The sequence below is a fragment of the Megascapheus bottae genome, chromosome 9 (genome assembly GCF_031878675.1).
Source record: "Megascapheus bottae isolate mThoBot1 chromosome 9, mThoBot2.hap1, whole genome shotgun sequence".
In the NCBI taxonomy this organism is placed as follows: Eukaryota; Metazoa; Chordata; class Mammalia; order Rodentia; family Geomyidae; genus Megascapheus; species Megascapheus bottae.
This window is the reverse complement of record NC_143517.1, coordinates 39,774,627-39,789,647: the sequence shown is the minus strand read 5'-3', so window position 1 is coordinate 39,789,647 and position 15,021 is coordinate 39,774,627. Positions and strand designations below refer to the sequence as shown.

Genomic DNA, 15,021 nt, shown 5'->3' with positions numbered 1-15,021 from the left:
TTTAACCTAGTGGTAGAGTGCTTGCCTAGCATGCTCAAAGACTGGGGTTCAATTCCTCGGTACTACATACATAGAAAAAAAAAAAAAAACAGAAATGGTGCTGTGGCTCAAGTGGTAGAACTCTAGCCCTGAGAAAGCCCAAGGACAGTGCTCAGGCCCTGAGTTAAAGGGCCAGGACCAGCCAAAAACAAAAAGGGAAAACACAGAGTTTAGTGATATATTATCAAGTAAACAGACATTGGAACCTATCCCTATCAGAAGGTCACAGATAAACTTGGGCTGAATATACTGAAGAAAGGGTAAATATTTGACAAGGAATAGTAATTGTTAAGGCCCTTTAATCCTACATTTGGTCTAAGCTAATTTTGTTGTACACTAAAACTTATACACATGAGGTTAAGTAGATACCAAAGCTTATTAACTATTTTTATTTTGCCAGTCCTAGGCTTGAACTCAGGGCCTGAGCACTGTCCTTGGACTTTCTCAAGGCTAGAGTTCTACCTCTTGAGCCTCAGCACCACTTCCGGCATTTTTGTATGTATGTGGTACCGAGGAATCAAACCCAGGTCTTCGTGCATGCTAGGCAAGCACTCTACCACTAGGCCAAACTCCTGACCCTTACTATTTTTAACTATATTAATTCTCATGATTAGATTAGATCTTCAAATTTAAGAACTCCTGCCAAAGGTATATACCCAAACGTAGTACAAAATAAAACTAATCAATTTGAAAAGAAAAGGTAAACCCTTCCCATTAAATGGAAATATTCTTTTATATTTAGAAGTTGAAAATTTAGTAGTCTAGTGTTACTGAAACTTTTCAAAATGGGTAACACTAAAACTAAGGAAAGTAGAGCAACTTGTGATTCCAGTGAAATGTATTTTCATTTAATGGCAGCATCAAAAACAACTACTGAAATAAACTGAGTGAAACAATTTTTTTTAAATAAATATTTAATTTTTGTGCCAGGTACCAGTGGCTCATGCCTGTAATCCTAGCTACTCAGGAGGCTGAGATCTCAGAATCATAGTTCAAAGCTAGCCTGAGCATAAAAGTCCTGAGAGTCTTGTCTCTAGTTAACCACGAGAAAACCAGAAGTGGTATTGCAGGTCGAAGTAGAGTACTAGCCCTGAGATGAAAAGCTCAGGGACAACACCCAAGCACAGAATTCAAGACCCACAACCAACCAACAAATATATAAATAAATATTTGGGGGGACTAGGAGCATGGCCTAGTGGTAGAGTACTTGCCTAGCATGCACAATGTCCTGAGTTTGATTCCTTGATACCATATATGCAGAAAAAACTGGTAGTGGTGTGGCTCAAGTGGCAGAAATCTAGCCTTGAGAAAGCCCAAGGACAGTGCCTAGGTCATCCTGAGTTCAAGCCCCAGGACTGGGGGAACAAATAATAAATAGATAAATAAATAATTTTGCTAAAATAGTATTCATGTATAAAAGGGATAATATTCTTCATGCTTAAATACCACTCAAATGCATCATTCTAATTCTATCAGAACACATTTAGATAAAATTATCTTCCATGATTTATTTTTTAACAAAGTGATACATGTATTCAATAAAGAAATCTACAAATGATACAATTCGGGTATTTGCTCAAAAATAAAAATAGGAATAAACAAACAACTACAACAAAAATTACACCAGGAGGCAGGGTATGGTGCGGTGCATTATGACAGCAATCTAGGTTACTTGGGAACTAGAGATTGGTAGGATAGTAGGCCAGCCAGTGCAAAATACTTAACAAGACCTTTCTCAACCAGTATACAGAAAAACATAAGAATATATTTGAGTGGCTACTTAATGATAGTAAAAATATAATTTAAAAACTATGCACTTGGATCGCATGGGTGTTTTTAAATGATAAAATGTATTGGTGTGATTCATTTTGTTTATAATCTACAGTTCTTAAAAATTAGTCATTCATACCTTAGGTACTTTCTATGTGTATATTATCTGCAAATAATTTGAAGCTTTATGAAAACAAGAGAAAGGTGTATGTTTGTTACACTTAAATAAAATATTTAATACATTATTGTTTTACTTAGTCATTTATATGGTACTAGTGCCTTAGAAGCAATTAATTATTGCAAATAAAAACTGTAAGTCATTCTATTTAAAACCATCCTAAGGAGGCACAAAGCTCCAAAGTAATTTTTTTTTAAAGAATGTATATGCCAATCTTGGAGCTTCAGCTCAAGGCCTGCACACCATCCCTGAGCTTTATTAGTCAAGGGTATCTACCATTTGAGTCATAGCCCACCTCTGGTTTTTTTTGTAGTTATTTACAGGGAAGAGTCTCAAGATCTGTAGCCCCAGCTTGCTTTGAACCATGATCCTTGGGTCTCACTGAGCCTCTTGAGTAGCTGGGGCTGTAGGTGTGAGCTACTGCCTAATGTTTTCCTTTGGTTTTGTTTGTTTGTTTCTCATTTAATGACTGTCAGACTTCTACAAATATGGTAAACTCATGGAGAAATTTTTTAAAAGAATGTTATATTTGCCACTGACTGTTCCATTACCTGTTTTGGGTGGGAGATGCTATTCCTTGATTTGACATTTTTCTTGAGTTTCTTGTTCTGCCCATTTGAAGATGGGAGCAAGATTAATACTAAACAAGATTATAATTTTTCAGATAACCAACCTAGACCTTTTTAGTTGGCTGACAATAGATGCTCGCTCTTTTAGATTGGTAATGTCACTCTCTCTTTCTTTTTGTACACTTACATACAAATCTAATGCAATCACAAATGACCAATTTATGACCAAAACAATAAGCCCCTCAATCCATTCTCTATTGTATTTAAGTCCCTCTGGACTTAGAGTATAATTGAACACCTAGATACACAGCATTGCTCAACAACCATCAAATATAGATCCATGCATTATAAGAGTTGAAGGATGAACAGAGGACCAGAAATAGAAAAATAATATGAAAGACGACAAGGTAGGTAGGAAAAGAATAATACAGGAGTGTAAGAATAATATAGTAATGAAGAAAAGGTATCGTGTAAGGATAACTGACCTAAGGTGATAGACAGGTAGAGTATTTGTGTAGAAAGTTTAGATGAACTTAGATAAAACTTATCAAAATAAGAAGAGTAATAAGAAGAATATACAGAGAAAAGAGGGAGGTAGATATAGGATATTTCAATGATACAAATTTTAAAAAGAAAGGAAAAAAAGGAACAAAACAGCAACAAAATAAAAGAAAACAGAACACACACACATACACACACACACACACACACACACACACACACACAAACAAAAACAAAAATTTAAAAAAAAAAAAAAAGAAAAGGTGGGAGGAGATTCCTCACTGTTCTGAGTTCTTACCCAAGAGATAGTAGGGTTGAGAACCAGGAGTTTAAAAAGCAGGTGACTGTATCAATATAGATATCAGTTTTATTCAGACTGTACCCAGAGCTGTCACTGTGTTTCTAGGAATGACCACCGTGACAGCAGGATTATGGGAAAAGAGGGGAGAAAAAAAAAAGGAATGAATCATAACATTAGAAAAAAAGGTGTAGGTTAAATGGCAAAGAGAAAAATAGGAACATCAAAAAATGCAAATGAAATGGGGTTTATAAAAGCAAATAGCAATTATTAATAGACCACCCTTAGTGAGTATATATGATTGTGTGACTAGCTCCCTGACTAATAGTACACAAACAGAAATGGAACCTGACTTAAATTTTCAGAGAAATAGAGATTGTCTTTCTCTTTATTCATTGTCCTCACAGGAATGCAGACTTGGTTAGTTTTTGAAGCAGTCAACACAAATTATAGAACAAGACTGGCAAAAAGAAAGAGAGACAGAGACAGAGACACATAAGTCCTTGCTCTAGAGCAAAGGGAAGACATCCTTTCTATTACAGAAGGTTCAATTTTCTTAAACACAATGTCTTTTCTAGAACATAATTCGCTAAATAATCTTGTCACTTGCTCTGCTTCCAACCACCCTAAGGGCACTAAAACCCAAAATGCTAATATTCTGGTTATTACTAATGTAGAACATAATAAAGTCCTTGGTCTACATACAGGAGTTTCATTCCTCCATAAAATCTCAGTGAAATTGGCAAACAAGCTCATTAGTTTATAAGTATAGTAACACTCACAGACCCTTTACAATTACTGACACCTACCTGTTAATGTTTTTGTTTTTACAGGGCTGCTGGCATATTCAGAGGCCTGATATGACTGCTGCTTTGCTACAGGTGCACTACCAACAGATAATTCATCCTCTTTCCTTCTGTTAATTGGCATAACAAGTGGGACAGTTACCACGGGCTGCTGAAAGACCCAAAGTAAAAAGCAAATTACTGCCTTTCTGAGTATAAAGGCTAAACACACAATACCAGAAACAATATTTTACAAGTTAGTGATAAGCCTAGTATTTTAAGTAATTCTTTCTTCCTCTATCCATCTTTCCATCACATATAGTAATGCCCAGACCCTATTCCATATATAACATAGGGGAGAAGTTCCAAGACCCTCTCAGTGGATGCCTGACACTAGATTATACAAAATCTTATATACTATTTGTCCTCTGTATCCATGGGTTCCATATTTATGGACTCAGCCAACTGTTACCAAATACATTTGGGGGAATTTTTCATCTGTACTGTACATATACAAAGATGCCAGTCTTCTCATTCTCTCAATATATAACAATTAATTAAGTAGCTTTCACACTGTACTAGGTATTATAAGTAAACAAGAATGATCTAAACCACACAAGAAGGATGTGCACAGGTTATATGAAAGTACTATGCCATTTATGTTGGTTTCTCGGAGGGAAGGAGGTGGTTTCCTGGAATCAATCACTAATAAATATCAAAGAACAATTACACTGTATATATATATATATATATATATATATTCCTAAATATAGGTAACTGAATAAAGTTTCATTTATGGATCAAGCCTAAGATTAATAATAATAACCATAGGAACAATTACATTGCAATGAAAGTTATCTAGACTTTTTCATTTCTGAAATCAACTATTTCTTATTTTCAGATCATGAAAACCTAGAAAGCCCAGGAGCACCCAGTTAATACAAATCATAAAAGAGTATAAAGATAATATGAAACAGGGCAAATAAAAATGAAATCTTTTAACACCTAGAAAGTGGGAAATTATCATTATAAAACTATATGCTAATAAGCTTGCAATTTTGTGAAAAAGTGTTGAGATACCTATACATTTTACATGATGAAATGAAAATCATAAAATATATGCAAGTATAGAATAGTATCTCTAGTCAGAGAAAGCTGGGAAACATTACAATTTTATATTGAACACATGAGTGCTGAGCTAAACAATAAACCAGCTGTTTCATCTTTAGTCACTGAAATAAAGTCTGATGTTACAATGGATGACACCCAATATAATATTGTCAATTTTTTTGGCAAAAAAAGTATTTTTGATTAGGATCAAAGTTCAATGTTGAACTGTAAGGAAAAGAACCTTCAAATGTTGGGAGTGAGCCATAACTGAGAATGAATGTGCAGCTCGGGAAACAACACATGATAGCTGTAGTACAGCTGTGTCAAAGAATGGATCTGACAGGAGCTAGTTATGTGCAGTTGAATCGTGTTTCACTGACCATCACCACAATCAATGTTGTACACAAAATGTACAATGACAATGAGAGAATTAGCTTGCAAGGTAACAGATGGGCTGAACAAAAGGAAAACAGATCTGAAAATGGAAAATGAAAACTTATACATTTAAATAACAATGATTAATATTAACTATATTTAACATATTTTTCATATATTGTTTTTATATATTATATACTATTATATAATCATATATGCATATATAGTATATAATGTTTATATGTAAATATATAATGTATTTTATATATAAACACATATGTATTATGGATCATTTTGGAAAAATAAATTTAACTGCTATCATATTGCATATATCCTTGAGATACACGTTTTATATTACATGAAACCGTCAAAAGGTCTATCATATACATTTTAACAAGTAAGTTTTAGGTCATGAAATATGCCATGTTTTACTTCCACATGAGCACTTAGTTGCTTCAATTTTATATTACTATAATAGGATTACATGTGCTTATATGAATCTGCTATCAACATATCTACAAAAAGAGGTAAAGTTTAGGGATTATAATTTGTACATTTGCAATTTTATTCGATATTTCAACCTTATCTATTTCTTTTTATTTTTTTTATTGTAATTAGTGAAAGGGTTACATGATATTTGGTTAAGTGCTTGCCTAGCATGCATGAAGACCTGGGTTCAATTCCTCGGTACCACATACACAGAAAAAAGCCAGAAGTGGTGCTGAGGCTCAAGTGGTAGAGCTCTAGCCTTGAGAAAGTCCAAGGACAGTGCTCAGGCCCTGAGCTCAAGCCCAGGACTGGCAAAAAAAAAAAAGAAATGTGAAAGGGTATCAATGTATGTGAATTAATGCACCTTCTATCTGGCAAACCTTATCTATTTCTATTCATAATAAATGTATCCATTATCTGCATTTTAACAAAATTGTACATTAACATTTTTTCACCATGTAATTTTAAAATGATGGTCATGAAATTATAACAATGGGTGAACAACTCATATGACTCAAATATACTATTTCTCAATTATCCAGGGGGAAAAAAAAGCTTTAAAAAGTACATAAAAGGGGGCTGGGAGTTTGGCCCAGTAGTAGAGTACTTGCTACCATTCATGAAGACCCGGGTTTGATTCCTCAGTACCATATACATAGAAAAAAGCTGAAAATATTGCTCAGTCTCAAGTGGTAGAGCTCTAGCCTTGAGAAAGTCTAACCACAGTGCTCAGGCCCTGAGCTCAAGCCCGGGGCTGGTGAGAAAAAAAAAAAAGTACATAAAAAAGTTAATTTTAGAAGTATCCTGGCTCTATTTGTTTGCTCATTATTTATTTTTGCCATTCCTAGGGCTTGAATTCAGGGTCTGAGCACTGTCCTTGGGCTTTCTCAAGGCTACTACTCTACTACTTAAGCCACAGCACCACCTGGCTTTTTCTATGTATGTGGTAACAAAAAATTGAACTCAGGGCTTCATGCATACTAGGCAAGCACTGTATCACTAGGCAACACCCCTGGACTTAGTAGTCTTGTTTTGTATATTGCTCAATTATGGTTTTACTTTATATATTTTGCCAGTGATGGGGTTTTAACTGAGGGCCTGGGCCCTGTCCCTGAGCTTTTGCTCCAAGTTAGCACTTCATCACTTGAGCCACAGAGCCCCTTCCAGCTTTTTCTGTAGTACTTCTTATAATAGCACTGAAGAATTGAACTTAGGGCTTCATGCATGCTAGGCAAGCATTCTATCACTAAGCCACATTCCCAGCCCTCGATTATGGTTTTAAAAAAACAGAAATTTTATGAACTGTTGGTGAAAATGTAAATTGTATATCAGTTTTGAAGAAATCTGCCAATATAACCATCTCAAAATGTGTTTTAAAAGTATAAAATGTATGCCTAGAGCTCCTAATTACACTTTAAAAAATATATTCTCAGTGAAAAAAATGAAAGCAAAGATTTAGCTTTTTGTAAAATCATTCCAACTCTAAATGAGAGAATCCTCTTTAATGGTTTCGAACCTAGTTTTATATTTATGTATGCACATACTTATATATATATATATTTTCTTTATCTGTGGCCTTATAGTTAATTTGTACTCAAAGCCTCATGCTTGCTAATACAAACTAGGTAATTACACTTTGTAGGATATTTCAATGAAATTGTCTGCATCAGGATACTGAAATGTAGTCCTGATAGTTTATCACTCTCACTTTTAAAATGATGATGTTACTTATTAAAATTTATATATCTTGCTGGGCGCAGTGGCTCATGTAATCCTAGCTACCCAGGAGGCTGAGATCTGAGGATCAAGATTCAAAGCCAGCCTGGGCACAAAAGGACCTGAGACTCATGTCCATTAGCTTCTAGAAAATGGGAAGTGGGGCTTGGCTCAAGTGTACGGCAGTAACCTTGAGCTGAAGAGCTCAGGGACAGCACCCAGGCCCAGAGTTCAAGCCCCATGACCCATAAAAAATAATAAAAATAAATAAATAAACAAACAAACAAAATTTATGTATCTTAGTTATGCTACAACTCCACATCTGAGGCTGTATTTATGTTATATTAAATTGTTCTTTGTCATTTACATGGTCATGGTTTTCCAGCATTCTATCAAAGTAGATTTGTATGTGAAATAAATTAATATTTCTAAAAAGGAAAGAAGAAAGCATGATTTTATAATTTTAGAAAATTTTTATTATTTTTAAAAGTAACTGAAATGTGCAATCTAAGTAATAGTTTAGTAAAATAACATTACCTAAATTACTCCCTTTGCTTTATAAGCAATATATAAGATGTTCTTTTCACCAGCAATGGTAGCACAGACTGGTAATTAATAAGGAGGATGGAACAGGAGTTTTACCAGGTTCTGGGGACTCACACCTAGCTACACAGCAGGCTGAGCTCTGAAGATCATGGTTCAAAGCTATCCCAGGCAACCTAGGCAGTATAGTCTGTCAGACTCTTTTCTACAATTAACCACTTGAAAATCAGAAGTGAAGCTATAGTTCTAAGTGGCAGAGCTCTAGTTTTGAGTAGATAAGCACAGGAACAACTTGCAGGCCCAGAATTGTTGCAGAACAATAAAAGTATGTGTGGGGGTGCGGGGGAAGGGCAGATGTTAATTCAAGAAACAATTCTTTGAATGGAGTGGATAGAAAGACAAATTCTTCTATATTCACTGAAAGAGAATAAAAAGGTATTTATAGATATATATAGCTCTATTAAATAATTGATTTATTCATTAAGAAAAGAACACAAAAAAATCTCTCACCTGTTGCATATGTCTGCTTGTTCGCTTCTGAGGCTGGTAGATGAGCCATGTATACACTATTGGGTCGACATTAACTGCTAATCCTTTAACACTACAAAGCAGTACAGCACCTAAAATACAAGATTTAATATTTTTAATTCCTCATAAAAAATAAGCTTGATAACACGTTGCAAGTAGGATAACTATTAGAAAGATAACAAACAATAAGAGTGATCAAAAATTAAGTTCATACTTATACATACTGCTAGTAGAAAAGTAAAATGTTACAAGCATGTGTAAAATCACATGGCATTTCCTAAAAGAGTAAAAGTATAGCTGCCATATGATCCAGCAAATACATTCTTAAGTACAAACATAAAAGTAGAAAAAGTATACCTACATAAAAGGTAAAATACTTCAAGCATCCATGAACAGATGTACTTTCACAACGACAAAAAAGTAATGCACCCACATAATGGAAAATTACCAACCAATAAAAAGTAATGAACTACTAAATGAATGAACTATGAAAACATGCTAAGTAAAACAAGTTATTAGGGTAAAAAAATGTTTAAAGGAAGGAAAAAGAAAAACAGATCCTATTTTCCATGTAAGTAAAATGATAACAACAGATTAAAGCATAGAAACAAAAATATCTCAGTGGTTGCCAGGCCTGAGAAGCAGCAAAATTTGAAATTACTGCTAATAGGTACGTGCTTATGGGGAGGGATGAAAAGCATCTTAAAATTAGAAAATGGGATCATTTTATATCACTGTGAATACAACATCCCTTGGTATCCAAATTGGTTTGATTTCAAGAGTCCACATGAATATTAAGATCTATAATGTTCAAGTCTTCTGTATAAAATGGTGTAGTATTTTTATAGAGCTAATGTATGTTCTCCTGTACATTTTAAAGTATCCCTATATTATTTCCAATATCTCATGTAATGTAGCATAATTACTATACTGTATTGATTAGTAATAGCAGTACTATACAATAATATTGTCAAAATAAATGATAGACTATCACGGTTTTTGAAAAAAGTTTATATGCCTCAGTATGAGACAGAGTATATACAATATAATTGGTATATTACAGTACTTAATATCAAATATAATATAATCAATAAAATTGTCATAGGGTCCAGTGAAAAATGACCCACACATGGATAGGTAGAAAAGAAATTTCATCTTTCTTCAGTTTGCCTAGAATGTTCAATTAAACAAAATTTTCTAAACATATTGTAGTGTCCAGAGGCTTATAATCAAAATTGATCTCTAACAAGCACAATAACACAACATAAAAATAACCCCTCCCATACATCAATGTAATAGTGCTAAGCAATGATTAACTCAAGTATGAGTCAAGGAAGTTGTAAATGACTGTCACGAGAGTTCAAAATTGAAATTAGTTGGAAAACAGCAATAAATTTTCTTTACAAAATTGTAAATATCTCTCAAAAAAGTAAATTCTTCAATCTTTCAAATACTACATACTATACACATCTACAAAAAGACTTCAAATTTAGAATAACATACCTAGTTTGGATCAGACTTGTTCAGAATAATTCTGATTATCTGTTTTATAGTATAGTGATTTAGCATTTTAATCTTGCTTGCTATATGAAATTATCCACATCTGGCTTCAATTTTAAGTAAATAATGCAAAATCATACACATAAATTTCATTTTATAGATTCAAGTAGAAAGTCAAATGAACAGTTTTATTATCATTGTTCTTAGGAATGAACTGAAAAATAAGTCTTTGTACTTACCTACATTTCAAAAGTATCGAAGTTTTTAATTTATGCATTAGTACATGTCAAAAATTACTCTTTTGAAATCAATATTTCAAAGATTTAGTGGTCCGTGCTAAAATTTTCTTATCAGAGCTATAGCTCTGATAAGAAACTTAAGCACCAAACTTAAGAAAAAAAAAAAAGGCAAAGGGACAGTGTCCAAGACATGAGTTCAAGCTCCAGTTCTGGCACCAATACATACATGAGAAGAGGTATCAATGTTCAAGAAGTAATGTACCCACTACCTGAAACCCCTCTACACATTACTCCAGGAATACAATAAAAAAGTCAATACATATGTACGTACATACATACATATATACTATTGGGATGGGGGAGATAATGAAAGAGGTAACATTGAGCAAGATGGACTATACTCATACTGATAGTGAATTGAAACCCTTTTTGCAACTACTTAAAAAATTTTTAAGTAAAAATAAATCCTAAATTTCTTGACCAATACTAGGCAAGTATATATTTTCTTACATTTAACATAATTACTTATCTTTTTACCTGGGATCTAGAAATATGATTATAGATGCCTATCATTGCTATTTCAAGATACTACAGACATTCAACAAGGTTTGCTTTCTTAATCTATCAAATTATGGCTCCTTTTTAAACATAAAAATAAAAAAATCATTTCAGCTGAAACATTTAAAAAGTTCAGGGGCTGGGAGTTTTGCCTAGTGGTAGAGGGCTTGCCTAGCATGCATGAAGACCTGGGTTCAATTCCTCGGTAGCCACAGCTCTGAACTTAGATTTGGTTTGTTTTTAAGGGGAAAAAACAAAACTTATGGCCACCACAGATAAATATTCATGCTTAATGTGGTAATTTTTCAAAACCTAAAAACTTGGTACAATTAAAATGGCAAAGAATCTAGTTTGGGAGTTTGGCCTAGTGGTAGAGTGCTGCCTAGCACTCTAGCATTGGGGAAAAAAAAAGCCAGAAGTGGTGCTGTGGCTCAAGTGATAGAGCACTACTGCCTTGAGAAAACTCAAGGACAGTGCTCAGGCAAAACCCAAGACAAGCAAAAAAAAAAAGAAAAAAGGCAAAGAATCATAAACAGAAAGGCATTGCCAGGCACGGTGGCTCTCCTGTAATCTTAGCTATTCAGGAGGCAGAGATCTGAGGATCAAGGTTCAATGACAGCACGGGCACAAAAGAACCTGAGACTCTTATCTGCAATTAACCTCTAAAAAACTAGAAAATAGGAAGTAGGGCTTGACTCAAGTGTAGGGTGGTAGCCTTGAGCTAAAGAGCTCAGGGAGGGGCCGGGAGTTTGGCCTAGTGGTTAAAGTGCTTGCCTAGCATGCATGAAGACCTGGGTTCAATTCCTCGGTACCACATACATAGAAAAAAGCCAGAAGTGGTGCTGAGGCTCAAATGGTAGAGCTCTAGCCTTGAGAAAGTCCAAGGACAGTGCTCAGGCCCTGAACTCAAAGCCCAGGACTGGCCAAAAAAAAAAAAAAAAAAAAAAAAGAGCTCAGGGATAGTGCCCAGGTCCAGGGATAGGGAGGTAGCCTTGAGCTGAAGAACTCAGGGACATCACCCAGGCCTAGTTCAATCCACATGACCCCCCCACTCCACTCCCCAAAAAAGAAAGGCATTATAGGTATTCCTTCAGAATAGGTACATACATACATATATGTGGGGACATGCCTATGTATATATGTGCATATGTATATGTGTATATACTTAATAAATATGCCTAAAGGAAACACAGTGTCATTCCTTTACTGTTCCAGCTGACAGAGAAAACTATTCTGTTCCAACTGCCACCAATTCCTCAGTAAAATAATTCTTTTTTATATATTTTTATTTTAATAGAAGGGTAACATTATATTCACCAGATAGAAGGTACATTACTTCATAAACACTGATACCCTTTCTCATGTTTTGGTCCCCATTTCCTTCCCCCAACTCCCACTCCTGCCCCTCATCTTGTTTTCACCCCTTCCCTATCTGATTCCAATTCTTATGCAAAACAAAAAAGCTCCAGTTAGAATAGCCAGGATCAAGAAATCTAATAACAACAAATGCTGGTGGGAATGTGGCCAGGAGGGATCACCACTACACTGTTAGTGGGAGTGAAAACTCTTTTAACCACTATGGAAAGCATTATGGCAGTTCCTCAAAAGACTAAACATAGAGCTCCCCTAGAATCCAGCAATTCCACTACTTGGCATTTACCCAATTGTCCAGAAACAAGGACATACTAAATCCACTAGCACAATGATGTTCATTGCACCCTATTTACCATAACAAAGATAAGGAACCAACTCAGATGCCACTCAGTTAATGATTGGATCAACAAGATGTGGTATTTATATAAAATGGAATGATATTGCCCCATTTGTAAGGAAATGGAAAGACTTAGAAAAAAATCATATTAACTGAAGTATGCCAGACTCAAAGGAACACAAAGGCTCAATAGTTTCCTTCGTTTATCATAATTAGTATACATCTTAGGCTCTCCTAGGAGAGATTTACAATAGGGCAAAACCTAGATACATAAGGCCATATAGGATGAGGCTAAATGAAAGGATCTCCAGGATATAGAAACAATAGTCATATAATGTGTGATTGTTGTTCTTAATGTACTATGCTATCTCTCATCTCTATTGTTGTCCCCTGGTTATCTCATATCATTACAGTATGTTATCTTGTTATCTGATATATTATATATATATGTTTATTTCTTTATTTGAAATTGGATAGGGAAGGGGGAAAAATATGATGAGGGGAGGGGTTGGGGGATGGAAATGGGGACAAAAACAATGTAGCAATGTAATGCACCTTCTATCTGGTGAATATAATATAATCCTATTAATTATAATAAAAATATATTTTAAAAAACTGGGCAGCCACATGCAGGAAACTAAAAATTGACCCCAGCCTTTAACAAGCATTAACATAAAGTGGATCAAAGACCTCAATGTCAGACCGGAAACCGTGAAACTGCTACATGATAGAGTAGGAGAGACACTGGAACTCTTAGGCACAGGCAAAAGATTCCTGAACAGAATCCCAGGTTCACAACAGATAGGAGAGAGACTTGATAAATGGGACTAACTAAAAATAAAGTTTCTGCACAGATAAAAGCACAGTCACAAGAGTAGAGAGACAGCCAACCAACTGGGAAAAGATATTTACCAATAACACATCTGACAAGTACTTAATATCCAGTATCCTCAGGGAACTCAAGAAACTAATCCCCCCCACCCAACAAACCATTCACTAAATGGGCAAGGGAACTAAACAGAGACTTATCAGAAGAGATTAAAATGGCAGAAAAGCATATGAGAAAATGTTCATCATCCATGGTCATAAAGGAAATGCAAACAAAAACAACCCTAAGATACCACCTTACCCCAACAAGAATGGCCAAGATTTTGAACTCAGACAATGACAGCTGCTGGAGGGTTGTGGAGAAAAAGGAAACTTACTGCACTGCTGGTGGGATTGTAAGAAAGTTCAGCCACTCTGGAAAGCAGTGTGGAGGTTTCTTAACTGAAAATAAACCTTCCCTCCAATCCTGCCATACCACTTCTGGGCATCTACCCTGAAAATCATAACCTAAGATATGATAAGAACACCTGCTCAGCTATGTTTATCTCTGCACTATTCACAATAGACAGGCAATGGAAATAATCCAATGCCCTACTGCAGATGAATGGATACAGAAAATGTGGTATACACACACACACACACACACACACACACACACACACACAATGGAATTCTACATAGCCAACAGACAAGATAAAATAATGGCATTTGCAGGGAAGTGGATGAATCTCCAGCAAATCATGTTGAGTGAGACAAGTCAAGACCAAAAGAACAGAAAGCGCATGGTATCCCTAATATGTGGCTATTAGATCCAAACAGTACAAGAGTGAGGACTCAAAAGTTGCATGCCCAATGCTATGGACATGGTATTGGAAATATAAACACAACTACATAGACATAAAAACCTACGACTCTATAGATATGTTTTATTTCATAAATTAATATGATATACAAACCCCTAGCCTATTTTTGATTATGTTCTAAAAACTAAGTGCCAGTGATTGTATATAGAGACTCCCTTCTTGAATACTTGCTTGTTAAACACGTCATTTAAAATATGATGTAAAAATCAATGTTAATAAATTCTTTAATAAAAAAGTAATAATTCTACATATTAGTCGTCCAGTAGGAAGAGTACGAAATTTTGTTTTATAACCAGAGTAGTCAAGATGACCATCCTAGATAGTGTATTTCTATAAAAGGTATTCTAATCAAACTGAAGAGTGCATTATACTTACACCAGCAATACATTTCTGATATTCATCATTGATGAGAATTCTGTCT

General features: G+C 34.8%; 1 protein-coding gene across 1 annotated transcript in view; it reads right to left on the bottom strand.

Annotated features, from left to right (window-relative positions):
* The window catches only part of Vps13b (vacuolar protein sorting 13 homolog B), a 494,062-nt gene that overhangs the window by 316,713 nt on the left and 162,328 nt on the right, over positions 1–15,021 (bottom strand). The window contains exons 20-21 of the mRNA XM_090339134.1: positions 8,884–8,993; positions 4,165–4,312 (exon numbers count right to left, since the gene is read on the bottom strand). Of these exons, the coding sequence (XP_090195260.1) occupies positions 4,165–4,312; positions 8,884–8,993 (258 nt within the window). The remainder of the gene's footprint in view (positions 1–4,164; positions 4,313–8,883; positions 8,994–15,021) is intronic.